The following is a 24,952-nucleotide window of genomic DNA, read 5'->3' on the forward strand; positions in this document are numbered from 1 at the left end:
ATAGCATCATTACAATGTAGCGACTACTTGCTCTGTGGGCTTCACAGCTCTCATATGTCAATTAAACTGGCTCAGTTTTCGGTTTTTATTAACATTGCCAGATTGAATATTCTTTTCACAGTTATGGGTAAAACAATTTTTTAGCTGCGAAGTTTTGGAGTAATATGAAATGGATGTGCAGAATTTTTTTTTTTATATATATATATATTTTTGGTATTTATAAACTGTATATTTTTATAAATATATTAAATGCAAAAGTGAGTTTGTTTTTTAAGTCATAACGATTAAACCAATCATTATGAAATTTTGTGTATTATGCCTACTATATAGGACAAAGAAAGACAGGCTATTTCACATAGCACTCAGTGAACATATGTCAGTGACGTGGATGAAGTCGTGGATAAAAGCTAGTCATTAAGTCAAATTGAATTGTACATATGAATAATGGTAGCGACATTAAGTGAAAAGTGAGATATTATGAAGATATTTTTTTGTCGTAGTTCATGTAGTGATTAAAGGATAAAAAAAACGAAATCGTGTCATTGTGGAGAAAAAAGTTTGACATTTGGGTAAAAATAAAGAGACGCATCTGTCAACCCGGTTTCTTATTTTTTAATTTAAAACTTCACTGTTTCAATTTCTTTAAATATTTCATTTAAGCATTTGTTGTTAAATAAAATATAATAATAAAACAACATTAACAGCTATAGCTTCTACCAATTTTTTATTCCAAATTAAGTCATTATGACTGTACTTTTTAAAGAATTCTTACTGATAAACTGTTAATAGTTGAAATTGAATATATTAGAAACATGGGAGATGCCTATTTTAATTTGAAACATAAACTTGAAGAACTTGGTTATAGTAATAGTTTGCCCATTGAGGCAGTTCCTTTAGTAGAATGTGTTCTTGCCGATTTGTTGCAGACTACACGAAGCTTACAGCATTATATGGACTTGTCGAAAGAGGCATTACAACAACGGGATGCTTTGATATTAGAAGCTGAACCATATAAATGTGATAATGCGAAGCTTATACAAGAGAACAATCAACTTCATAGAGATGTTATAAGGTTAAAAGAAGAAAACACAAAAATTTCAAAAGAAAATAAAAGGAAAGCTAAAGCTATGTCTGAAGAACTAATGAGAAAAGATGCAACTATCAGTAAGCTACAACATGATCTTAGGGATTTAAGTTTAAGGGGATTATGTGCAGAAACTCAAAGTAGTAGAAACAAAAGCAGAAGGAAAGATGGTGGAGATATGTTACCAAAATTGTGCATATGTAATGAAAAAAATAATACCAATACTCAGAGAGATGTTGCAGACTTGGTTACGAGAAACTGTTTACTAGAAGAGAAAAATGAGGAATACTATGATGAAATTGAACTTCTTAAAAATCAAGTTGAACATAGAGATAATGAAATTGTAAGGTTAAATATGCTATTAGAGGGAGGAAGGCCTATTGCTGCTATTAATAAAGATTGCTGTAATCTGCCATCTGATAGTAGGCTACAAAATTTAATGAAACAGTTACATGAATTAGAATCAACAAATGATTCTTTAAAAAAGGAAATTGACAATGGACTTGAAAAACAACATGAAGCTATGCTTAGAGCCCTTAGTCTTGCTGATAAAAATAAAGTATTACAGGAAGAACTGAAAAAAGTAGATACATTAGCTTTAAAGGTTGAAGAAGACTGTAATAAAAGGTTAGCTGCAATGATGAATGAGGTTAACTTTTTACAAACAAGAATAGAGGGTCTCATTATGAAAAATTCACAATTAGAAAAAGAACTGTCACAGCAACATTCTAAAGAAAGTTTACTTACTCCAGTAACACAAAAAAATCAAAATTCCTTATGTGCTATTTTAAAGGAGAGAGACATATTACAAAAAGAAATAAAAGATCTGGTAGAACTTAACAAAAGTTTACAAGATAAAATATTTTCTGTATCACAGCTAAATAAATCAATTCATAATCAGTTCAGAAATGACTTTGAACACACTAAAGATAATAAAAAATGTCCCACAAAAGACGAGTTGCAAGTGCTGCTTGAAGATGAACGGAAAAAATATGAAAAATATATGACAGATATACAGCATAAGTTGACAGAAACATTGAACCTTTTTAATAATCATTTATTAAAATGTCAAAATCAAGATATTTCTAGTCATAAAATTTCTCATGAAACCTTGTTTGTAAAAGATCTACATGGTAAATTATGTGAAAAAGAACAAAAGATACTTATGTTACAAAAAGAAAATGATGAAATAAAATCTAAAATGTATCACCATGATGAAGGTACTAAACAAAACTATAAAGACATAATAAGTCAATTAAATGCAGAAAATGCAGAATTATCTAAAGAAAATATTTCTCTAAGTCAACAACTGAGTCATTACAGAACTTTAAATAGTGCAAAAAATGATAGAAACAAATATTGTACAAAAGACATACAAAAACTAAGAGATAAAATAGATGAGTTGACCCATGAAACACAATTACTGAAGAAAGATAAGCATGAATATAATATGCGATACAAGGAAGCTATGGATTTAGTAGACAAACTAAAAAGAGATTTGGCATTTAAACAAAGAGAAATGGAGTTATTACAAGAAGAAAATTCTTCTTATAAAATGACTCAAAGAACTGGAAAAGCCTCTGCTGATCATCTTAAAGATGAGTGTAACTTTTTAAAAGAACAAATAAAGAAAATGCAAAGTGATGTTATTAAAGAAAAAACATTAGCTAGTCAGATAAAAAATATACAATTGGAAACTGAAAGAAGTAGCAATGAAATACAAAATGAACTATTGGGCACACAAAAGAAACTTAGTTTATCAAAAGATACGATTGATTCTTTAGAAAAGAAATGTAGAGAATTACAGTCTGAAATATTGGCTTTAAAAAATGAAAAAGCAAACTTAATTGATAATATAAGAAAACTAGATCAAGAACGTGATAAATTGGTAATTGAATTAGATCAAAAGACAGAGACTGCTAGTGTTTTGGAACAAAAGATAAAATCTCAATCATATGAAATCAGTAAATTAGAAAAAGAAATAGCTGAACTAAAAAGAAAGTTAAATCTTAATAAAGTGTCAGAACATAAATTAATTGATAATGAAGCTCAAATAGCATATTTAAATGGTGAAATTTTGAGATTAACACAACAAATTGATAATGCTATAATAGAAAATAAGCATTTACAAAATAGCCTTGGTGATGCTAATGGTGTATTAAAAGTTACAAAAATTGAGTATGAAAAATCACGAAAAGAAGTAGATAGTTTAAAACAGCAGTTGCAACACTATGTAGCAGAAATTAGACGAATTGAAGAGCTCTTGTCCCAAAAAGAAGCTGAAAGGTCTGATATGTTGGAACAATTTGCAAGTCTTTCAGTAGAAGCAAATATATTAGAAAATACTAATCATTCATTAGAAAGCGAGTCTGCTTCAAAATCAATCCAATTGCAGTCTTATATTAACAAAATTCAAAATTTAGAAACTAATCTTTTAGACAAAGAAAACATAATTGATTCTCAATCTGCACATATTGCATCTATGACTTGTAAAATAAGTACTTTAGAAAATGAAGTTAAACTAGTAACTGAAGAAAAATTGCTTCTTGAACAGAATATTTCATATTTGAAACAAAAGTGTAAGAATATGCAAATAGAAAACACTAATACTACAAGAGCTATTGTTGATACAGACTCTGAATTAAAATTATATGAAAACAGAATTAAATCTTTGACCAATTCTAAGGCAAAATTAGAAGTTGAAAAAGATAATTTGAAAGAACGTTTATTAAATTCAGAGAAACTGTTATCTAATACTAGACAGGAAGTTGTGGAACTGAAATTAGCATTGCAAGATGCTACTTCTGAAACAAAGTCTTTACAAGAACATGTATCAAGACTTAGTCGGAGAGAGATCAATGAGGTATTTAAATTTAATTACTATAATTAAAAGCAGCAAAAATAAAATAACATTGATCAAATGTGTAAATAATGTGCCATTATTATTACCCATTTAAGTGTGATTGTTATTTAATTGTTACTTTATTTCACAGGCAACATTAACTACAGAACTTGAGTTACCACTTATGTTAGAAGAAACCATACATGAAGTTAGTCATGAAGAAGATGAGGACAGTGCACGGTATCCTGAAGTGCGCAAGAGATTCTCAAAGTATTCTCGCAGTGATACATTATAATTTACATTTTCATTACTGATTGGATAAACAAGGTCTGGATTTGGGGTACTTCGTTTTTATTTATAAGTACCTTGTAACAGTATTTTCATATTTAATCACTTTGAATTATGAGTTACTATTAAATTGTAAATTTAATTATTGCATAATTAAAATGCATTTCAATATAAAATTTCTAATATGTATTTATTATATGATTGTAAAATACTGTTGATAAATATTTATTAAAATACAAAAGTAAAATTTTTAATTGTCTTAATACTTAAATTCACGATTTTAGTGTCAGTAGCTGTAGAACACCTATAAAAGGGTCTAATTGGAACAAAATGTTTGCTTGGTAGTCACTGCCGGCCAATGATAATTTTTAAAATATTTTATATAGTTTTTGTTAGAAAAATGTATATAAACTTAAATAGGCTAAACAATAAAAACAAATGAGAGATTATAAAATCCAAAGTTTATTAATTTTGGATAAATATGATAATGTATGTATTCCTCCTTTACCAATTTTGTATTGATTACATTATATTCTACAACAAAATCACACTAGCATTGTTTTATATTTACATAATATTCTACCCACATTATTCTTTGTTGTACATCATATTAGACAAAAGTATACATTCAACATTTTTCTTTCAACAGCAAAAACCTTGTAAAAAACTTCAACAAGTCTTTTGAAATTGATATTGCTAGATTGATGCGCAACTCAATTGTTATGATTATACAGATAGGTAAGTACAAATTGTGTTAAGTAGATGTTTGTGCTTTGGTAACAAAATAATTGTCTCAAAAATAAACATAACATTATTTAGTTTTACTAATGAGGTTTTTAAAATGTTAAATCAGTGAGCAAACTCGGTGGGTACAATTATACAAAATTTTAACAATCCAATTTCTTTATGTACATTGTGTCCATTAATCATATCTATTTTATAAGGGAGTGAAGTCTATGATAGCTAGCCAAATATAGTACTCTATCACATGTCTATTCATATTACTCTTGTATCAGAATTCTTACAAATAACTAAAGATATTTTTTTTTATTTTCAAATTAAATTAATATTCTAAAATATTAACTGAATTTTATACATCAATAAATTATAATATTGTTCCATATTATATACTGTCAGTATATTATTGAAAAAAAAAGTAATCTGTATTGTATACAAGTTACTTTTTTACATTACAATTGGATAGTATTATGGTGTATTCATATGGAATGCAATTAAATTATAATGATTAAAAATGATAAAGTATCAGTCCTTTAATTTCACATTATACATGTTACATTTATCTACACATATTTACATATTTCTAGTTATTAGTGTTATTATATATATATATATATATATATATATATATATATATATATATATATATATATATATATATATATATATATATATATATATATATATATAATTTGCAATATATCTAGGCCACAGCTTTACTAACTCATTCAACTATGTCATGTTGATTCTCCTATTAATATACTAAAAGAACATTTTCCTATAAGAATAACTAACATTTGGGATCGGACTTATCAAGGCCATTATCATGAGATATAGTTATACCAGAGATTTTTGTGTTTATAAAGTACAATAAATTAAGTGAATATTGATGAAAAGGACATGATCAAAGTATTTACAAAATGTATCAAAGTTATTAAACACTTATTGCATATTCACCACAAGGAATACCACATTAGCATATATTATTATAACTACTTACATAGTACAGTATTAAAGAGGAAATCACACATCGACTTTCAGCACCTTCCTGTAAGATTTCCATAACAATATTTCTAAGATAATTGACCTTCAATTCATTTGAACTATAATTAGATTGGTAATAAATACATTGCAACATAATCAGTTAAATACAGAGTAAACTAGAGTCATGTTTTATTACAGTGTTGCCAAAATTCTTGTAAAACCTATACCAGCTCCTAAAATAGTTTGTCCTATACCCCATATCATTGCATGTATTGGAGGCATAGTTAAGTCGGCCGCCCGATAAATAAAGGCGACGGCAGCACTACTGGCTACGCCCGAAGTTACCGGATTCACTACACCCATTACTATCAACAGAACTGGAAAAAATTTACCATATTTATGTTTTCTTAGAGTTCCAAAGGAGACAAGAGCAGCACAAGTGTGGACAAATACTGAAGAGCACAAGGACCACAGAAACACTGGATACCACATTTCGCCGAACGTGTCCAAAGGGTCGCCAGGAGTCAACCTTAGTATATCCACGAAAGAATCGAATTCCGAGACACGGAACTCTGACAACATGTCATACATGTTGTCCTACGTATTCGTAAGCTTACAGGCATCGGGGCAGCTTTGTTGTTCATTAAATTTTCTTGAAATAGTAACCATGAAAAAACGGTACAAAGATAGTAGCCTTTTTGATAGTGGCTACTTACATATGTTTTTATAAACTCTGTTATATGATATTAGCAATATTCACAATATTTTTCTTAGATTTCTGTAATTAACGTCGTTAATTTTCATCTAAGACTAGAGTCAGAAAATTGTTAAATATTAAACACTATCTCTTAAAGAAGAAACAACGTAAGAATGAAAGATCAAAGAACTGAAAACTGCTAAAATCGAAACTTTCAAGTCTGTCAGTCAATTACAGTTGTCAGTGGGCTGATGTTGTTGTTCTTTTCCAATTCGCCTTGAAGGCAGGCAAAGATAGCTAAACCGTACAGTCAATTCTTATTAATTGATTTCGGACACAGAGATTGAATCTCAGTCGCCATTTCTATAAATGTATACTTATAACATTAACATATAAACAAAATTTATAATAACTTCGATTTAAATCTCTCCATTATTTAGTTTATATTAAACTTTTGAATGAAGATTTTGTTATGACAATAACTTGAAATTAAAATATTATTGAAATTATATTTTTTTTATGGTGCTTTTACTATAAATTTATCTCGGTTTAGAGAAATGGCACCACAGAATCACTTCTTGAATTCCTTATTTGAATTAAAGTTCCCGAAATGGAGTATTTTTTAAATATAAATCGAATTATTTCTAATTATTATTTGTATGTCTGCGCTATTTTGTTATATATATATGACATATTAGTTTATAGTTAAAAGTTTACTTGCTTTTGGCAAAGCATTTGTACAGAGAGAATTTATCTATATAATCTGAAAGTGCGACTTTGTCCATCCGTTCTTGCGAAATCATTAACCCACAGATATTTTTTAATAACAAATTAGGTTTATTTGACGTTTTTATGAATAATTTGTTTATATTTTTATTAAGTTTTATTGAAACCGATAACTGCTATATGTTGATAGGTATCTATTAATTTAGGAACGTACATCAATCGAATAACTTTGACCACGACTGAACCTTACTTCATACAGAAGTTTCCAACTTTATTGAGTTGACTGATGACACTGGCAAATTTTGATTGACTTGTAGTGTAATTGGTTTCTGTGTAGATTGATGTTTGTTAAAATATAAAGTCCAGAAAACACATGAATTTGTATTATTGTGTTAGTGTATAATTCGTGTTGTGCGGATTTCGAATTGCAAAAGGTTTGTACCTAAATTTTTATTTTCATTTTCGGCGTTCGGTAAGGTAAAGTTTTATCGATATGAAGTTCGTTCAATCTCTATTGTGTACAGCTTGTCAAGTAGTAGCAATACTTATCTAACCTAGAACCTTTAAACCTCGTGATTTTGCATATTTTCTTAATTATATTTCTGTTGAGTTGATTTTATAAAATGGGGAAAGTGAGATCAGCTCCAGGCGCACCCCGGAAACAGGGGTTCAATAAATCTGCACATTCTATGAATCCAGATCGGCCTACTGAAGGGCTCAAGGGTGTTGGAAATGCCAGAACAAAAGGAACCATCAAAAGATTGCAGATGTACCGTAATTTTAAAGCTAAACGGGATAAGACTGGTAAAATTTTAACTCCTGCACCATTCCAAGGTTGGTTGCCGTCGGGAACGAGAGCACGCGTTGAACCTAACCAAAAATGGTTTGGAAATTCTCGCGTAATTTCACAAAGCGCCTTACAGAAATTTCAAGAAGAGTTTGGTGCAGCTGTAAAAAATCCTTATCAGGTGGTTATGAAACCAACTAATTTGCCTATTACATTATTAAATGAGAAAGCTAAGAATGCTAGAGTGCATTTATTAGACACTGAAGGGTTTGACAAAACATTTGGTCCCAAAAAGCAGCGAAAAAGAGTGAATTTAAAGTTTACTGATATAGAAGCATTATCCAAAGCTGTGGAAGAGAGTACTGACAAGTATGATGAATCTAAAGATGTGGATAGAGTTCGTGAAGATACAGGGGTGAAAGATGGTCAAAGAGACTGGGTCTTTGGTGCTGGTATGAGTAAACGAATTTGGAATGAGTTGTATAAAGTTATTGATTCATCTGATGTACTATTACAAGTTCTTGATGCACGAGATCCAATGGGTACAAGAAGTCCATATGTTGAAAAATTTTTGAGGGAAGAAAAACCTCATAAGCATTTGATTTTTATCTTAAACAAAGTTGATTTAGTGCCTAATTGGGTAACACAGAGATGGGTAGCCATACTAAGTTCAGAATATCCAACAGTTGCCTTCCATGCTTCAATGACTCATCCCTTTGGAAAAGGTTCTCTTATTAATCTACTACGACAGTTTGCTAAGCTACATATAGATAAAAAACAAATAAGTGTAGGGCTAATTGGGTATCCAAATGTAGGAAAATCCTCAGTTATTAACACACTTAGATCAAAAAAGGTTTGTAAAGTTGCACCAATTGCTGGTGAAACTAAAGTGTGGCAGTATATTACATTAATGAAAAGAATATTTCTAATAGATTGTCCTGGTATTGTATATCCATCAGCTGAAACAGACACTGAAAAAGTACTTAAAGGAGTTGTACGAGTTGAATTAGTGCAGAATCCTGATGACTACATAGAAGAAGTTATTAAAAGAGTTAGAAAGGAATATTTAATTAAAACATACAAAGTGGATGGATGGGAGACAGCTACTGATTTTCTAGAGAAGTTAGCAGCTCGCACAGGTAAATTATTAAAAAAAGGAGAACCTGATGTTAATCAAGTGGCACGGATGGTACTCAATGATTGGCAAAGAGGGAAGCTTCCATTTTATGTAGCACCAGAAGGTTATGAAATTCCTATAAGTAAGCTGCAAAAAGAAACAGAATCCAAAGAAACCGTTCCAACAACTGAGGATCAAAATAAGGAAGAGCCCCAGGATGAAACATTACTTGAAAAAGAAAAAGATGTCTCTGAAAAACCCACTCTTACTATTAATAAACTTGTCATTGCTCAAGACTTTGCTAAAATTAGAGTGGGACTTCAGTTTGATAATGATGATGATGTTAAACCTCTTGATAAAATGAATATACCTGATGAACTACAAGGCATAGATGATGAGAAAGGTGATGAATCTAAAAGTGAAGATAAAGAAGATGAACCTGTAAAAGATAATGATGATGATAACTCTTCAGTCATAAGTGGTTTTTATAGTAATGATGAACAAGTTTGTAGTGATGTTGAAGATTATTTGACAAATGATCCTGAGACAGTAAAAGAAATGAAACGAAAGAAATTAGAAGCTGCTAGTGGAGCATTTATAGTTGATGATATCCAACAAAATAAAAAGCGGAAGGGTAATAATGATAATGGGGCTGTTAATTCCAAAAAATTAACTGCAAAAGAAAGAAGAGCAATAGATAGAGCTCAACGTCGCACTAAAACAGGAAGTAACTTTTATGAAGTATCAAATGTTAAAAATCGCAATAGAAATAAGAAAAAAGTGGTTTAAATTATTTGTTTAACAATAAATTACTTTAAAACAGTATGTGTATATTGTTTATGTAATATTTTTTATATCCTAGATCTATGTAAAAAGGAAACAAACAGGTAATTTTCTTTACAATTGTATAGTGAGTGACATTTCCGAAAATAATGGTATTTATGCTTTGCTTTTCCAGATGTCATCAGGAAGTGAAAGTGATGAGGATTATGTACCTGGTGAACCAGAACAAGTATCAGAGGAAGGATCTGCAGATGAGGAAACTGATTTACAGTATGAACAAGAATTAGAACATAAATCAAAAAAACGGAAAGCAAATAAGCAAGTTAATGAAGGTAAGAGAAAGAAAGTAAAAACTAGGAAAGCTAATAAAGAGACAGTAACAGAAGATGTAAATGTTGAAGTGTTGGAGGAAGTAATTGATCCAGAAGAACAAAAGAAACGAGAGGAAGATTTGTGGGCAAAATTTTTAGATGGAACTGATACTAAACCTAAACCAACTTCAAAGCAAATTACCTCTACAGCAAGTCAACCCGCAAAAACTAATACCAACAATACAGACATTAATGAAAGAAAACCAAAAGATTATAAGGAAAGTAAAGATGATGAAAAGGCTAGAGAAAGACGCATTTTTGAGTTTGCAGGTGAAACTATTGTTGTGGAGAATAATGTCATAAAAGAAAAAATAAAAACTCCTGAAGTACCTACAACAGGTAATGAATTACAACTATGACTATTTCATAAGTATTGTTTAGGTCTTGACTTCCTGTGATAAGTAGTTTATTGATTAATTATTTAAAATTATCATGTGTAAAAGTAATTTCAAAACCTTAGACTACAAAGAAATTAACAAAATAAGTATATTGTTTGGTCTTGCTTACATTTAATGAAAGATTTGTACATTTCTGCACCAAGTATAACAAGCAAAAAAGAGATTATCTCATCTTTGTCTGTTATGTTTAGTTTAGAAAAATAATTCACTTCCCAAGGATGTCTTTCTGTCTGTTAACTCTAGTCTCACTAAAACTGTCGCACATAGTTTTTTTTATTACTGATACCTGTATAAAATATCTCTATACAAAGTAAATTTTTTTAGTAAAATTAATTTAATATCTATTTTTGCATGTTTACTCTATTGAAATTGATGTGTTTAGTATTCTGAGTGAAAGAAATTTAATTTTATTTAAAAATTACATTACAGCTAGTAAACTAGATGGTCCATCATCGCACAATCGTCCATCAGGCGGTTTGTCCGGTTTACTCAACAACTTAAATAAAACTAGTAAATTATCCACTTTGGAGAAGTCAAAACTCGATTGGCTCACATTCAAGAAAGAGGAGGGCATAGAAGAAGAAATTGAGAGTCACAACAAAGGCAAGGCTGGGTGAGTGTCTAAATCGATATAATATTATTAGTTGTATCCTGTTTTCGTGGGTCTGTCTAGTCAACTGTTAGGTCAGTGCCCTAGATGTATCAAATATCTAATATGAATTTCAAGTATCGCATCAAAATATCCGTTCAGCTAGTGATAAGTAATGCTTCCTTTATTGAGAATAAGGTCTGTCTATAATGTATAATACTGATTGCAGTTTCATTCCAGTAGTAAACGAGATCAATGTAATTTGTAAAACAATTATTTTCATACTATGGGATGTTTTACGTAAATTCATATATATAAATTAGTAAAGGCCTGCTACCTGACTTATATGTATAATGGAGGGCTTAAGTTGTATCATATGGTTTGCTTAACTGAATCTGATCATTTATGTCCGGCTAAAAAATTAAAAACATCCTTTGTAGCATGTGACTTGCATAGTAACAGTTTTACATACGAAAGCGTCTACATTTTATGACTATTACAGTATTTCAGTCTATGTACTTTTTGTCACTTATTGTACTATTAACTTCCTATCTAGTATAAAGTTTCATTGAAATCTCTTCAGATATATTTTTGTGATGTGAGAAAAAGGAAGGCAAAGATCATTTTCTAAAAATAATGTGTACACTTCAATTTGTTTAATATATTTATATAAAAATTTATTAATATTTTAAGATTTTTTATTCTATGTCCATAATTCATGACTCTACCGCTTCCTTTATAAATGTACTAAGATTGTACAATTACACAATAACATATTTTTCAGCTATTTGGATCGGCAAGACTTTTTAGAAAGAGCGGATATTCGTCAGTATGAAATTGAACGAGATCTGAGAATGAGCCGGCGCAGTAATCGATAAAAAGAAAAACATAACTTTAATATTGTTGCCATATGAAGGTTGGACCCTACTGGACTGGATGAAAATACTGCACAAATTCTATTGAGCGAATGTTAATATGATTTGGATTGCATAGGCGTTTGCTCGATTGATTCGGTTCACATAGCCAATTCATTTTATATTATACAAGATAAAATTGAAATCGTTACCGGTACGTAAAACTAAGAGTCTATCTATACCATATAGAACATATATATTATGACAGAAATTTTGTAAATTAGTAATTCAAAAACGAAAATAATTTGATTTTCCCATGCTAAGTCAACAGCTTAATACGCCGTGTTAGTATCAAATATTTTTCCGGTTTCCATATTTCTTTGATGATATTGTTCAGTGTCACTGGTAAAACGCTCTCTTTAAACGATTTCGATTTTACCCTGTAGCCGATAGCTCATAAAATAGACGATTCAACTATGGAGTTCAGTTTTAACAGCTTACTATCTAATAAATGTCGTCTTAGGCACATTAAATCTTTTTATTTTATTATAAGTTACGCTCCCGACATCGTCAGTCCGTATCTCTTGTAAATAAATGATATACTGGTTCAGGATAAAACATAACAAGAGCCTATGTTTCCCAATTCTGTTGATTGAACAAATTAGGCGCTAGAAGGTAATAACCAACGAAATTATATTACATTTACACTGTTAGGACGAATTAGTAATTAGTATGTAGTAGTTTTATGGAATGTAATGTAATGCTCTCTTTTCCGAGCTTAGCCTTTCATTTGGGCCGTTGTGAGTAGAATCGTGGCTAGTACAGCCAGCCCAGCTCCGCCTAGAAGCACAGAAGCTTTCTGGGAACTTCGCAGGCCTCACGGAGCGGCCTCACCGTTCCGAGGATTTCTAAACGTTGAGGGGCCACAGCTTCACATTCCAGGATTATGTAAGCAGCCGTTTCTACGGCGTCAAAACAGCCTCGACATAGAGGGCTGTCTGTGGTTCCTATTGTGTGATAGTTTTATGGAATTACCAATATTTATCGTCGCCTAAGTGCAAATGCTAGTTTTTATACGTATTATTACATAAATTTTTGCCCAAATCTGTACTGGTAAAGTGTATTTTTGTGTTTTGAAGATTTATTTATTTATAGCAAGGCAACAGATTACAAATCAATACATAAATAAAATAAATATTACATAAAACAGCATTAAATTTGTACTCCAATAACTGCTCTGCATAACATTCGATATTATATACATTGAAAGAATGACGGTTATAGATTTAAAGATGGGATATAGTAATGAATTCACAGATTACAGAGGCTTAACACTATACTTTGAGAGATACCATAGGCGTTACAGAATCGGATTGTTTGCTGTCTATAGGTGACGGTTACCACTTTCCATTAGGTGTGCCATCGATTTGCTTTCCACTCTAAGTGGTATAAAAAAATTACTAATTGGTATGAAGTAATAGTATAGCTCTGATTGTTTAAATATACTAGCTAAAATTATAATTTGGCATACACATAACTGGTAACTATTTTTTTTAATGGATGATAAAGAAATGGTAGCCCAGTTCACGCTATCGGTATACACTAGCGGGAGGTTTCACTGGTGAGTGAGGGATAATAAGTAAGGATGAAGTCAGGTCAGTTGGCCTATCATGACGAATTTGGCAATAATTAGAACAGTTTCCAGGAGAAACCGCGTGGTAGTCGACCTGATAGGGTATATTGCTAGCAATGGGGATTAACGTCCCCATTACTAACAATTCTGTAAGTAAGAAAGTATACAACATAATTTATAAATAGATACAGGTTGCAAATAAAAGTGATTTCATTAGTTTATTTCGTCGCCGAAGAGTTAGAATTCAAATACAAAGTTTGTATTTACTGCTTTTGGGCTATATAACACTGAAGTACATCACTAGACCTATATGAAAGTGTATCTAATAATCACGTTTCTCACAACAATACAGTGGCCATATGGATCTCATATCGATGTGCATCACAATGGGTTAATAGTAGTAAATGAGCTTACAAGGTTCATTCCATCCATTCTCGTCAATCACGTCAATGAGTTGACTTGCGGGTACAGCGATCAATTTCAATCTGTGCATTTGAACGGCCGGCCGGCCGCTGTGTCCAATGATTTGCACACGTTGCGCTAATCAAGCTAAACAGTTTATTTGTCGAGGCCGTGTCGTGTAGCCATAGCAGTATTGAATTTGCTACTGAGAAGGTGACATTGTTTGCCATACAAATAATTTAAAAGTGATTATTGACAGCGGCTGGATGTGATACCTATCTTATTATTTGTGAAGTGCAATTATGACGACTTATGGCAGGTGGACGATGTACGATGGACAAATGGAGGGAGTTCAGGTAAGTTTATCAAACTTTTTGCGATTTTGTCTATTAACCTACTTATGCACTATGTATGAACGTATGAAATGAGTCGATGCAAATCAGAATAAGCTATTGGTACTAGTACATAGCATTTTTTTACATCGTACGACATGACGTAATAATAAATAGGTATAATGAGTTATATTACCTAATATTTAATTATTAAATATAATATTACCTAACTAGTTTTTTTTTATGTGTTTTACGGGTGTAATTAGCTTTTGTATAAAATAAGCATCTTTCTTTAAATACGAGATAATGAATTGAGAACCCTGCTTGCACTATCGGTATACTCTGGCAGAGTACCAGTGAGTGATGATAAGTGAGAATGAAGTTAGGCCAGTTAGCCTATCGTGACGAATTCATTAGGAATTTACCACGATGGTTTCCAGGGAATCTACCTGACAAGACTAGCAATAGGGTTGTCAATACCCATTCTTCCCCCTAAAAAATAAGTACTACGTTGACACTTGTGTAATTATCATCACATATCTCCATATTCGCACATATACTGTGCTGTACAGTTCAATTGTTTGTATAGTGTAAATAGTTACGTATCAGTTCCATCCTTGAAGAACCCCATACTGTAGTCTCTAGGGGAAAACCTCGGCAGGGAACACATTCCACATTGAATAAAGATATCCCGGTCAGACGGATGAAGTCGCGGGTAAAAGTTAGTATAACAATGCGACGCACTCTGGAACCTTTGGTACGCCCACCGTTGTAACATAATCCGATTCACATGTTCGTTTATTGGAGCCTAACAAATTCTTGTTGTGATTAATTCGCACGTCTCTACATTCATCATTCATAGATACATTTTAGCGATTAATATTGAAGTAATTAGGTATTTCTAATGAAAAATACAAGTTGTAAATTGCAAAGTAATTTCTTTATTATCATTTTTGTAATATGAACTACTTAATGTTAAATTACTTACGTAAGTACTTAGAAAATTAACCGCTGACGTATAGTGTATGGTATGTATCTATTTGTAACCTGTAAAGTAATAGCGTAATATCAATTACTATAATTATTATTGTCTTCATAGTTATGTAGTTTATTTATTACTAAAATTATTAAAGTAAGTCCTGAATTGATTTCACATTGTATTTAAATTTATTTGATAATTAGATATTTTAAATAGATATCTAAACAAACATTATAAAGAAGAAAGATTATATATTATTTTTTATTTATTATGCATAAACTAAAAAAATAATTGTCTTAATTCTTTTACCTAAAGCTATATAATCGGCATGAAACATAGGCTTTATTCGTTTTAGAAACTTGGAGATCTTATTTAATCTACTTGTGCGAAGTCGAGCCGTTAGTTCTTTAGGTATGTATGTGCTTTTACACTTAAGTCTACCCTACAAGGGACTTAATGTAAAGATAGATATTAGGACATTTAGTAATTTAGTGCAGTTAGAAAAGTAAAAGTTTAATAAGATTCTACTTCTACCATTGATCTGTAATTATTTATATCGGCTTTAGTCACGTTTTAATCGTTTACTATTTAACAAACATTGGTTTGCAAATTTTCTCACATTTGTCTATTAGATATTGGTGTGATTGTGTGGCATGTATTTTATTTGATGCTTGCTATTTTACTGCACATTGCAGGCAGTAACAATTGACATTGGGTTCTTAGAGGTTTCTTTCATTACTCACTTTTGTAAATGAAGTAAAGTCAGATAAAAAATAAGTGAGGGAGAATTCAGTATTCTGAGATCAGACATTTAAGAGTGCAAGATTTTTTTTTATTGTATCTAATTGAAAAAATGCTCATCAAAATATGCATTTTATGAAGTATATGTAAATTATTACTACCACAGTTAGTAGATAAGTGTATCTATATCACAAAAAACAATAAGCGATGTTAGGTTATACCGTATAGGTAGTCTCGTAGAGGTAGTACTCGTATGCCGTCGAAGATATTCCAATGAAAACCTCACGTGAGAAACTACAGTCGTTAAAGTTACGGCTGTCCATAAACTCGTGTAATGTAAAACATTACCTGACGAGCCCAGTTTACAAATCGACGTACCTACGCCTTAATAAAGTAAACATTCTGTTAGCTAACTTGCATTCAATTTATATCCAGAACACGAACGGCGAAGGTAGGTAACTTAATGAATGAAGGGTCATACACCAGTATCTTGTTCAATGACGTAATTCGGGACAGCGAACGTGGTAGAAAGGAAAAGTGGGCGAACTACTGAGTACAGCCTCGACGCCCACGCTAGCACTCCTGCGTTCTCCTGTTTATAATTCGCCATCCTTATAAAGATCAGTTTAATAATGTTGTACCTAGTTCAGTTAAGTGGACAAGAGCGTATCGGACACGAATATAACTGCCGAACCATAGTTTAGCATTTATATTTTAAATTTTAACTTGGTCGCTCATGCCCTGACATTTAAATTGACACATTTACACCGAAACCTTATGCTTTGTAGTATTCAACGAAAGATATATTTTCAATATTTTTCAATGCTATAAAGTTAGTAGCATTACAAATCAACAGTCTTGTGAATCTTCAAAATTAGAGTTTGTATTAAGAAAAACTAGACTACAAAACTTATTTTTTTTATACAATTTAAAATGGCAAACAAGCTGACGGTCCACTTGATGGAAAGTGGTAACCATTGCCTATAGACATAAGCAGTACCATGGACATAATAAAGAATACTGTTTCGCCCATGATACCCCCCATGCGTTGCCATTCCTGAGGACTTGGATGTTATTCCTCCGTACCTAGTAAATTCACGCCATATCCCACCCTTCAAACCGAAACACAGCCATGCAAACACAACTGCTTTATGGTTGAAATACGAATGGGACAGAGGTACCCAAGCAATCGACTTTTGTACGAAGCTAAACTTAGCAACTCAGAAGTAAACAATGAAAGATTTGACATGAAATCTCTAGATTTATATAGAGATAAAATAACGTTTTGTAAACAGGATGATTCTACAGTTGAATCAGTATCATATGTGTGTACAATATCGTGTTTATGCATACTACTGCGGTTAATGCTTAATTGCTCATACTTCATACAACACATACTTACCAAAATACCTCATAAAAGTATCTGACCTTTTCAGTTACCTAAATTATATAGAGAGCTAAGAAGATCTTTACTTTCTTGGCTTTATTTCAACTTTTGAACATTTTGTCAAAGTGATGCTGAGACATGTAGGCAGAGATACATAACGAAAATAAAGGAGTTTCATTATAGATAGTTGAATAGAAAACCGGAGACAAAAGGAACATATCAAACATAAAATGCCTGAAGCCTGAAGAAAATATTGAATATATGATCACCATTTATATGTTACTAAAAGTTCCCCGCAGTTTTAGCCTTCTAATATATAATAATGATATATGATATACATATATGAATCTGTATGTAAGTTAATTAATCTATGTGTGTACAAATACAAATACGCTTTTTTCTGTCCTAAAGCAATGAATGCGTTATTGTATTTCCGTATGAATAAATAAATAGCAAAGTATAATTTCTAATACTTTTTTTTTTCTTGAATTTAAGGTGCTGTAATTATTTACGAGTATATAAATTTAATTCTTATTTTAAAATTCGGGAATTTCCGACTAGTTTCGAATTTGATAGGAGCCCTTATTCATGGTTTAATGCGGCCTATTTATCAGTAGAGCTAATATAATGCTGGTACACAAAGGCCTATAGATACTATTTTTTTTTTATTTATTATTTTAGTAAACACTTCAGTCTTTTAGTAAAAAGGTAAGTATTTATGTTGTTCACGTTAGTTGTGTATTAAGAAATTGGTGGTGTTCTTTATATAGGAAGTACTAAGTGTAATTTTTTTTAAATAATGCAGATATAATTATTGTTACATTGGGCATTGACTGTAGGTAGAGCCGAAAACCAGGATACTTGTGATTAAGGGCTTTAAGTATGCAATTAGAACAATAAACTGTAAACAAGCGATTATCTTTATTCAAGTAAATTGTATCGAATAGATATCTACATTTTACTTTGATTTTTGGGAAAGTTTTTAATTCTGTATGTAGAGTATTGTAGAGCGGGTAAGCATATACTGTAAATTACGGTGAATACAGATACACATTGTTTCACGTTTTATACAGAATGTGTGACTACTAATTAAGTGCAGTGTTACAATGTACGGGTCGATGAAATGCACTAATTAATTACAACAACTGGAGCAGAAAACTGTTGTCTTCAAAGCTCGGCAGTTATTGGGTTTCAACACAAGGCACCTATTGTCGAATTCCATAATATTTGCTCAGGTGTGCGTTATACGAGCCGAGAGTCGCACAAGTGAATGAGCTACGGCTACGGCGGTAGTGCACCACATTGCGCATGTGTACTCGCGTTCGATAACCGCACTACGGCCGTGTTCGCGGCACGTGTCCATGTGGTCGGCCATGGGGGTTCGAGTGCTTCTAGAGAGATGAAGGAGACTGCTCTGCCGACCCCGTGCGGGCCGAGCGGCGCACGAGGGCCGTGATGCGAAGGCGCGGGGTGAACGATGCGCGCAGCGGCCGCCGGTGGCGCTGGCGGGCGCGCCAGTCGTACGCTCGCGCCTATCGGGGCGGTTGTTAGTCCGGTGTCTCATTTTATCGTAGCTCTACACGCAGCCGTATTCTGATTTATTGGATTTGTATTTTTTCTGACAGTGCAGGAATTTTTCAGATCGGATGAGGATAATAATGTGATGTGTAAAATTGATCTGTGCCGGTACTGTGGTGGCATTGAGTAAACTCGCGGAAATTCGCTTTTCGGGGAAAGTGTTTTTCTTGTGTGAGACGCCGGTGGGACCGGCATCGGGCGGGCGCGTGCTCGTAGTGGCGGGTCGGTGGATGGTGCGGCGCGGGCGGGCGCCGGGGCGCGGCCGGCGGCGCCGCTAGCAAAATGTCGATACCCCTGGGCCGGGAGACTGTGCTCCCCACACAGGTGAGTCTTGGTTGTTCTCGCTTTTCCGAATGAGTTGATGTGCGTGTGGCGGCCGCGTGCCGTGGTGCGAGTGGCGCTAATGGAATAAGTGGCTGAGGGTCTAGTTAGAGGTGTAGTGTGTGGGAACTTGATAGATAACCAACTAGCTGATTGCAAGAGATTGAGTAGATACTAGGTATTTGATATGGTTTCATTAAAATTAAACATCATTACCATTAAATATTTGTACCTAAAAGGAATTGATTATATTTCTAGATATGCCTAAGTTACTATTCAACCACTGAATATGGCGTTTATATTTATATGATATACCTAGGAATAAAGAAAATCAAGTTTTTTTTAAATATTGGATACTTAACCTACCTATTTGACAGTACAGTGACAGTTTACAGTTATCAGTAATTTATTTATATCCGATATCTGTTAACCTACCTAATTGATAAGTAATATATAGAGGTGATGTGGGACTGATAAATATTGATTAGCGAAGTGTTTATTGATATTATATTCTACTTGTTGAAGGGTAGATAGGTATATGGTATTTTTTATATTAAATAATTATTTATATATTGGGAGTAGCAGACAAACTGACGGCTCACCTGTTGGTAAGTAGTAAATACTGGTCATAGACAAAAACAGCACCATGCATGGGCATAATACAGTGCTGCTCATAGTAGGAGAATAGGACTTGTGGTAGGAGTAGCAATGAATGAAACCAAGAGTATGTTGAGTATGTATGTAATGTTGTAAGAGGTATAAAATATTTAATAGAACTGAAATTTATTATATTATTTTGTTTGCTTGTTGATGTTTGCTGTCATGAATAGACGGACTGACCGACAAACTCAGAGAAACTTATATTCTATGTGCATGGATATGAATAAGGACACAGTATTCATTTTGAAGAAATATAAAATTGTATGGTATCAGGTTACAGGTTTATTTCGCTGTAATGTAATATGTTCGTACTGTTATCTATAACGATAGCGGGAATGCTAACAATGATAACAATATTTCATGTCATGTTTGTTTACGATCCCATACAAAGAGATTGCAAACGGAAAAAAATGTTAAAAAATCACGATAAAAAATAAACTGTCAAGTAAACAATGTTAGAATAAGCAATTGCTTATATAAATAACTACTGCAAATAAATATATAAAGCATTTGTGTACTTTGCTTGCTTATCCATTGGAAGATTAGACTGAAACCGATGATAATTAGAAAGATTTCTTTATAATCTCCCAGATTAAATAGCAAGTCATATTACACTCTCTCCTACAAGGGTTAGTGGTAGGTACCTACTACTGTATAATTATTTATTACCATTTTATGTTGGATAAACTTCATTACTAACTCACCCTATGTCTATCCATTGTTGTAATGAATTCCCCAATTTCCTTCCCCATTGACTATCATTGACTTAACATGTGGCTAACCCACTGCTACTTTAGACATTTTTAGACAGTTACAATTAGTTATATAATATATATTAATAATATTTTGTCAAATTTCAGTGTCCAGATCATGTCCCTTAAAGACATTCCAAGTACAACTCTATTCTCACTCATACGACTTCTAATTTGGAGGCCTTAACAGGAGATCGCATTTGCAAATATATGTAGTTACTTTTGTCTATAAGTATTACAAATTTTATGTCAACCTTAGCTGAATATTTGGACTACTGATCCTAAATATTTGATCAATAGATATTAGTATTTTATTAATTTTGTTCTGCAGCATTCATTTAAAAGAATAAAAGTAAGAAATAAAATATATATATATACCTATTTATATTTTTGATTGTAAATAAAACGTACACTATAGTATAGCAAATCAGGAACTGTATATAAGGTTCAGTTCGACGCAAAGTTCAAGGCTCTATTGATCCACAGTGCAAGGTTGTAGTTGGTTATTTCCGTTGACTATTTTCAGGTAATTCCTGGTTGTGGCATCTTTTAATAGTTACAACGTTGTACTCTATTTTTGTATAAAAACATCAATACGTATTTATTCAATTGATACAAATAAATCGTACACTGTGTTCGATTTATTGTTCACTACTAATTCTTGTTCAGTTTGTTGTATTTATTAACGCTTGTGCTCGTAAAATATAATTATAGGTTAACGATTGAACAAATGTGTTGATTTTGATTAACATATCAATTATAAATTTTTATGGAGTAAACATAGTTGTAAACATTTATGACTTTTACTCTCTCTCTCTCCCTATATATATGTATAAGTAAAATTGCAGTTTTTTACTACTTTATCTATCTATTTTCACGCTAAGACCTTTGCGGGGTAGGCACTAATAATAATTTTATTTTATCTCAATGAGCAACAGTTATAAGTACGTAATTACAATTAGCCATATCATCATCACACTTCCTAAACAGTTTAGTGCCCGTGTTCCGCCTGTGGCTGTGCATCTGTGTCGCCGCCGCGTCAGTTTAAACTAGTCGCATTACTCTCATGTGACTCATGAGACTCTTCTGCGAAGCGGTGCTTATCTTACAAGGCGAGGCAAACTTACGTTTAGGTTTAAAGTCAGTAAATTAAGTACTGCACGTTAAAACAGTACTTACTTATAAAGGAGTTTTTAAACTGCACCTGTAAGGAATAGCTTTTTTTTTAGATCTTTATAAATGAAAAACTTTGTTTTTCATAGGTTTTTTATACACAAATCTTTATACATCGTAAGTAATATAAAAGAATACGTCATTCTACATTCAATCACTACAAAAATTAAAAAAAGAATATAATTATTAGTTAAATTAATAATATATAAATATATTAATAATATATCAATGAATAAAGAATATATTAGTTAAATTAATAATGCCATGTCCTTACAAAAGTCATGTGTCTTTAAAATAATTATAATATTATTTAAAGATTCTTTATTAATGTAAATTATTGCTAAGCAGTGATGTACTAAATTGGTGCAATATGTTTAAGCAATCAAACGATAGCACTTACCTTATAAATAAAACGCTCCAACAAAAATATGTAAGTCTTCAAAGATGTATTTATTCTCGGTTATAATATAGGTATTATATGAATATCTACTGGCATAATTCAATACCATCGACTTGTTGCAACCCAATGGGTCATGCTTGTGGAGGCACGGAACGACCTCCCGTTCGGTCCATTAGCTTTCATTGCGTCCTTTATACCTAGTTAGGCACCTACAGTATTGATTTACTTGATCTTTCTAACTTCTTTGTAATGAGGTTAATAACCTTTCTTTGATAATACTTCCTTGAATTTTTTGCCATTCTTTAAATGTTTTTACCTTAGAACAACTTTTTTCTAATATATATTGTATATTAAAATTAATTTATTATAATTAATTTTAAACCTTATTTTTTAGAACGTATTTTTTACGTTTTTTTGTTTAAAATTAAAACTGATTCACATTCTATTGTTTTAATAGAAACAAAAAGTAACCAAGTGGTACCTAAATATTGTGAACGAAAAATTGTTGGGACTACCGATCAACTATAGAGAGCGAGTTAGTAATTATATAGTATATATAGTATATTTTAGGAATATTGTATGATTCGGCTCACTATCTCATTAGGTATCTGTTTGGATATTATAAAAATATAAGTTAGGTAATTAGGTTTTCATGTGTCAACAAATTTTTTATTCATCAAAGGATTCTTAGTTTTTACTAAGAATCCTTTTAACTAACCTTAAAATTTTCATATAATTCTGCGTTGCCAGATTTAGATCGTCGGTTTACGCCAAAAGCATTACAGTGCTCATTTTCTATACCTTGAATATAATTTCATCTTACAGAAAAGTGAGGTATTCTACATTTAGCGTGTCTAATAATGCTTAGTAACTAGGTTATCCCAGGCTATAACCCTTATCGCTGGGACGTGGTCTGTATCTATGGCTGATCGTATAACATTAATGCACCGTTGCCTCCGCCTCATGGGTTCATCTAAAGTGTGTGTGTGTGTGTGTGTGTGTGTGTGTGTGTGTATGTGAGTGAACAATGCATTCATCGGCTTCCTTTTAGTATTGGCGTTATTAGCGGCCCTTTTTGAATACCATTCTGAAATTTATAATTGGTACCCTAAAGATAGACTGGATAAGTAAAATGAAATACGAATTAATTGGACTAGTTATAGTAGGTCTTGTTAATTTGTACTGCATTCAGAACTTATTCTGAATTCTAAGTTGATATTTTTGGAATAAATATTCTAATTGGCTTTTTGCTCGTCACTTCATATTCCTGGATTTGAGAAGTAGAAAAACAAAGGATGTAATAGGCCACCTCTAAAAGACTTAGGTACCAAGGTAAAACATACATCAGATTTTAAGTTAGACCTTCAGGAACACATCCTATTTCGTATATTGGTTTTAGCGTGATGGCGGAACAAATATATAGATAGATAAACACAATTTCTAAATATTAAAGTTTAGGTTTCTGTTGCTTCTCATATAAGGGAAACCTACGTTCAACAATGGATAGTTAACGGTTGATATAATAATAATAAATTTCCCATATACTGTCTGTATATGGGAAATATCGTCAAGTTACAATTTGATTTTATTAGTAAGGTTAATCATGAACTTTCAAATAATGTCTATTTTCTATTAATTTTCATAGACCGGTGCTAGTATGTTATATATGATACATAGCGCATGTAAAAATATCGTGAATAATACATGATTATCGTTAGACGTCCTTGTCAATTTTATTTACAAAAGACACTAACAAAATATGCGAAGTATTCTGAAATTGCCGAACATCCAGTTGCAAGAATTGAGAGCTGGTTTGGGTAACCAAGCAAAAAAACATCAAGAATCCAAACTGTTCTTACTATGAGGGCATCGCGTGCGTGGTTTCGCAGAAGTATCCGTTCCTTAAATAACCACAACCAGTTGCAGTTTGGCTTCTTATCCGCCGTCCTCGGCGGCGTCCTTTTGCCTGCTTTGGGGAATGCTCCCAAGACCCTTATTAGGTCACATAATCGTCCGTCGCTTCTGAATTGCAAGCAGTCTCGATTGTTCGCCCTAGTTTGGAAATGTGAAATTTTTGTATGTAAAAGTATTTTTTAGCATAGCATAGCTTGTTAGATTAATATTTTGTTCTGAGTTTAATCAGCACGATTCATGTTTATATAGCCACTCTTATTTTTATATAAAAGAAGAAAAAGTTTATTCCAATCGAAGTATTAAAAATATTTATCTGTTCCCAAGGGATTTTTGGCTTGTTATAACGAATTATATGAAATTTAGGTTTCCGGCCAAAGATCTGTCTTTTTGTCATGGGCCTTTATCTTTTAAAACAAATGGAA

The 24,952-nt window shown here is 32.0% G+C and overlaps 4 protein-coding genes and 1 long non-coding RNA gene across 8 annotated transcripts in view; 3 read left to right on the forward strand and 2 right to left on the reverse strand.

Moving 5' to 3' along the window:
* Positions 1–284: 284 nt before the first annotated feature.
* On the forward strand, positions 285–4,764 carry LOC113521255 (centrosomal protein of 135 kDa). Of its 2 annotated transcripts, XM_052898968.1 has the most exons (3): positions 285–467; positions 927–3,947; positions 4,078–4,764. In XM_052898968.1, the coding sequence occupies exons 2-3, from the start codon at positions 951–953 to the stop codon at positions 4,219–4,221; spliced, it is 3,141 nt and encodes a 1,046-aa protein (XP_052754928.1). In that variant the 5' UTR covers positions 285–467; positions 927–950; the 3' UTR covers positions 4,222–4,764. The 2 variants fall into 2 exon arrangements, with proteins under 2 accessions (XP_052754928.1, XP_031768594.2); XM_031912734.2 differs by lacking the exon at positions 285–467 and having other exon boundaries at positions 596–3,947.
* An 848-nt stretch (positions 4,765–5,612) lies between these two features.
* On the reverse strand, positions 5,613–6,967 carry LOC113521363 (transmembrane protein 170A). The gene has a single exon (XM_026906886.3). It carries the CDS (start codon positions 6,525–6,527, stop codon positions 6,129–6,131), a length of 399 nt encoding a protein of 132 aa, XP_026762687.1. The 5' UTR covers positions 6,528–6,967; the 3' UTR covers positions 5,613–6,128.
* Positions 6,968–7,830: 863 nt separating this feature from the next.
* LOC113521245 (nucleolar GTP-binding protein 2) lies at positions 7,831–12,784 on the forward strand. Its single transcript, XM_026906723.3, has 4 exons — positions 7,831–10,013; positions 10,222–10,756; positions 11,245–11,428; positions 12,189–12,784. The coding sequence occupies exons 1-4, from the start codon at positions 7,983–7,985 to the stop codon at positions 12,280–12,282; spliced, it is 2,844 nt and encodes a 947-aa protein (XP_026762524.2). The 5' UTR covers positions 7,831–7,982; the 3' UTR covers positions 12,283–12,784.
* Positions 12,785–14,471: 1,687 nt separating this feature from the next.
* Positions 14,472–24,952, forward strand: part of LOC113521431 (breast cancer anti-estrogen resistance protein 1) — an 82,911-nt gene continuing 72,430 nt past the window's right edge. The window contains exon 1 of one of the 2 annotated variants that reach the window (XM_052898930.1): positions 14,472–14,649. In XM_052898930.1, the coding sequence (XP_052754890.1) occupies positions 14,596–14,649 (54 nt within the window). In that variant the 5' untranslated portion in view covers positions 14,472–14,595. Of the gene's footprint in view, positions 14,650–19,218; positions 19,635–24,952 lie in introns of those variants that run through there. The other variant, XM_052898931.1, reaches the window with a different exon arrangement.
* Positions 15,270–23,615, reverse strand: LOC128201559 (uncharacterized). Of its 2 annotated transcripts, XR_008253289.1 has the most exons (4): positions 23,335–23,615; positions 22,617–22,932; positions 22,223–22,247; positions 15,270–15,672 (listed from the first exon to the last, which is right to left on the reverse strand). It is a non-coding gene; the product is annotated as an uncharacterized LOC128201559 (long non-coding RNA). The 2 variants fall into 2 exon arrangements; XR_008253288.1 differs by lacking the exon at positions 15,270–15,672 and having other exon boundaries at positions 21,460–22,247.

The sequence above is a fragment of the Galleria mellonella genome, unplaced genomic scaffold (assembly GCF_026898425.1).
Source record: "Galleria mellonella isolate WM207_F2 unplaced genomic scaffold, CSIRO_AGI_GalMel_v1 utg55, whole genome shotgun sequence".
NCBI classification, from domain to species: Eukaryota; Metazoa; Arthropoda; class Insecta; order Lepidoptera; family Pyralidae; genus Galleria; species Galleria mellonella.

What these genes read in the sequence shown, in the direction of transcription:
- LOC113521255 (XM_031912734.2), top strand. Translation starts at nt 813, where the DNA reads ATGGGAGATGCCTATTTTAATTTGAAACATAAACTTGAAGAACTTGGT. An exon ending in GTCGGAGAGAGATCAATGAG is followed by an intron (nt 3,948 to 4,077) that starts GTATTTAAATTT and finishes TTTATTTCACAG; the next exon opens with GCAACATTAACTACAGAACT.
- LOC113521363 (XM_026906886.3), bottom strand. Translation starts at nt 6,527, where the DNA reads ATGTATGACATGTTGTCAGAGTTCCGTGTCTCGGAATTCGATTCTTTC.
- LOC113521245 (XM_026906723.3), top strand. Translation starts at nt 7,983, where the DNA reads ATGGGGAAAGTGAGATCAGCTCCAGGCGCACCCCGGAAACAGGGGTTC. An exon ending in ACTTTTATGAAGTATCAAAT is followed by an intron (nt 10,014 to 10,221) that starts GTTAAAAATCGC and finishes TTGCTTTTCCAG; the next exon opens with ATGTCATCAGGAAGTGAAAG. An exon ending in CACAACAAAGGCAAGGCTGG is followed by an intron (nt 11,429 to 12,188) that starts GTGAGTGTCTAA and finishes CATATTTTTCAG; the next exon opens with CTATTTGGATCGGCAAGACT.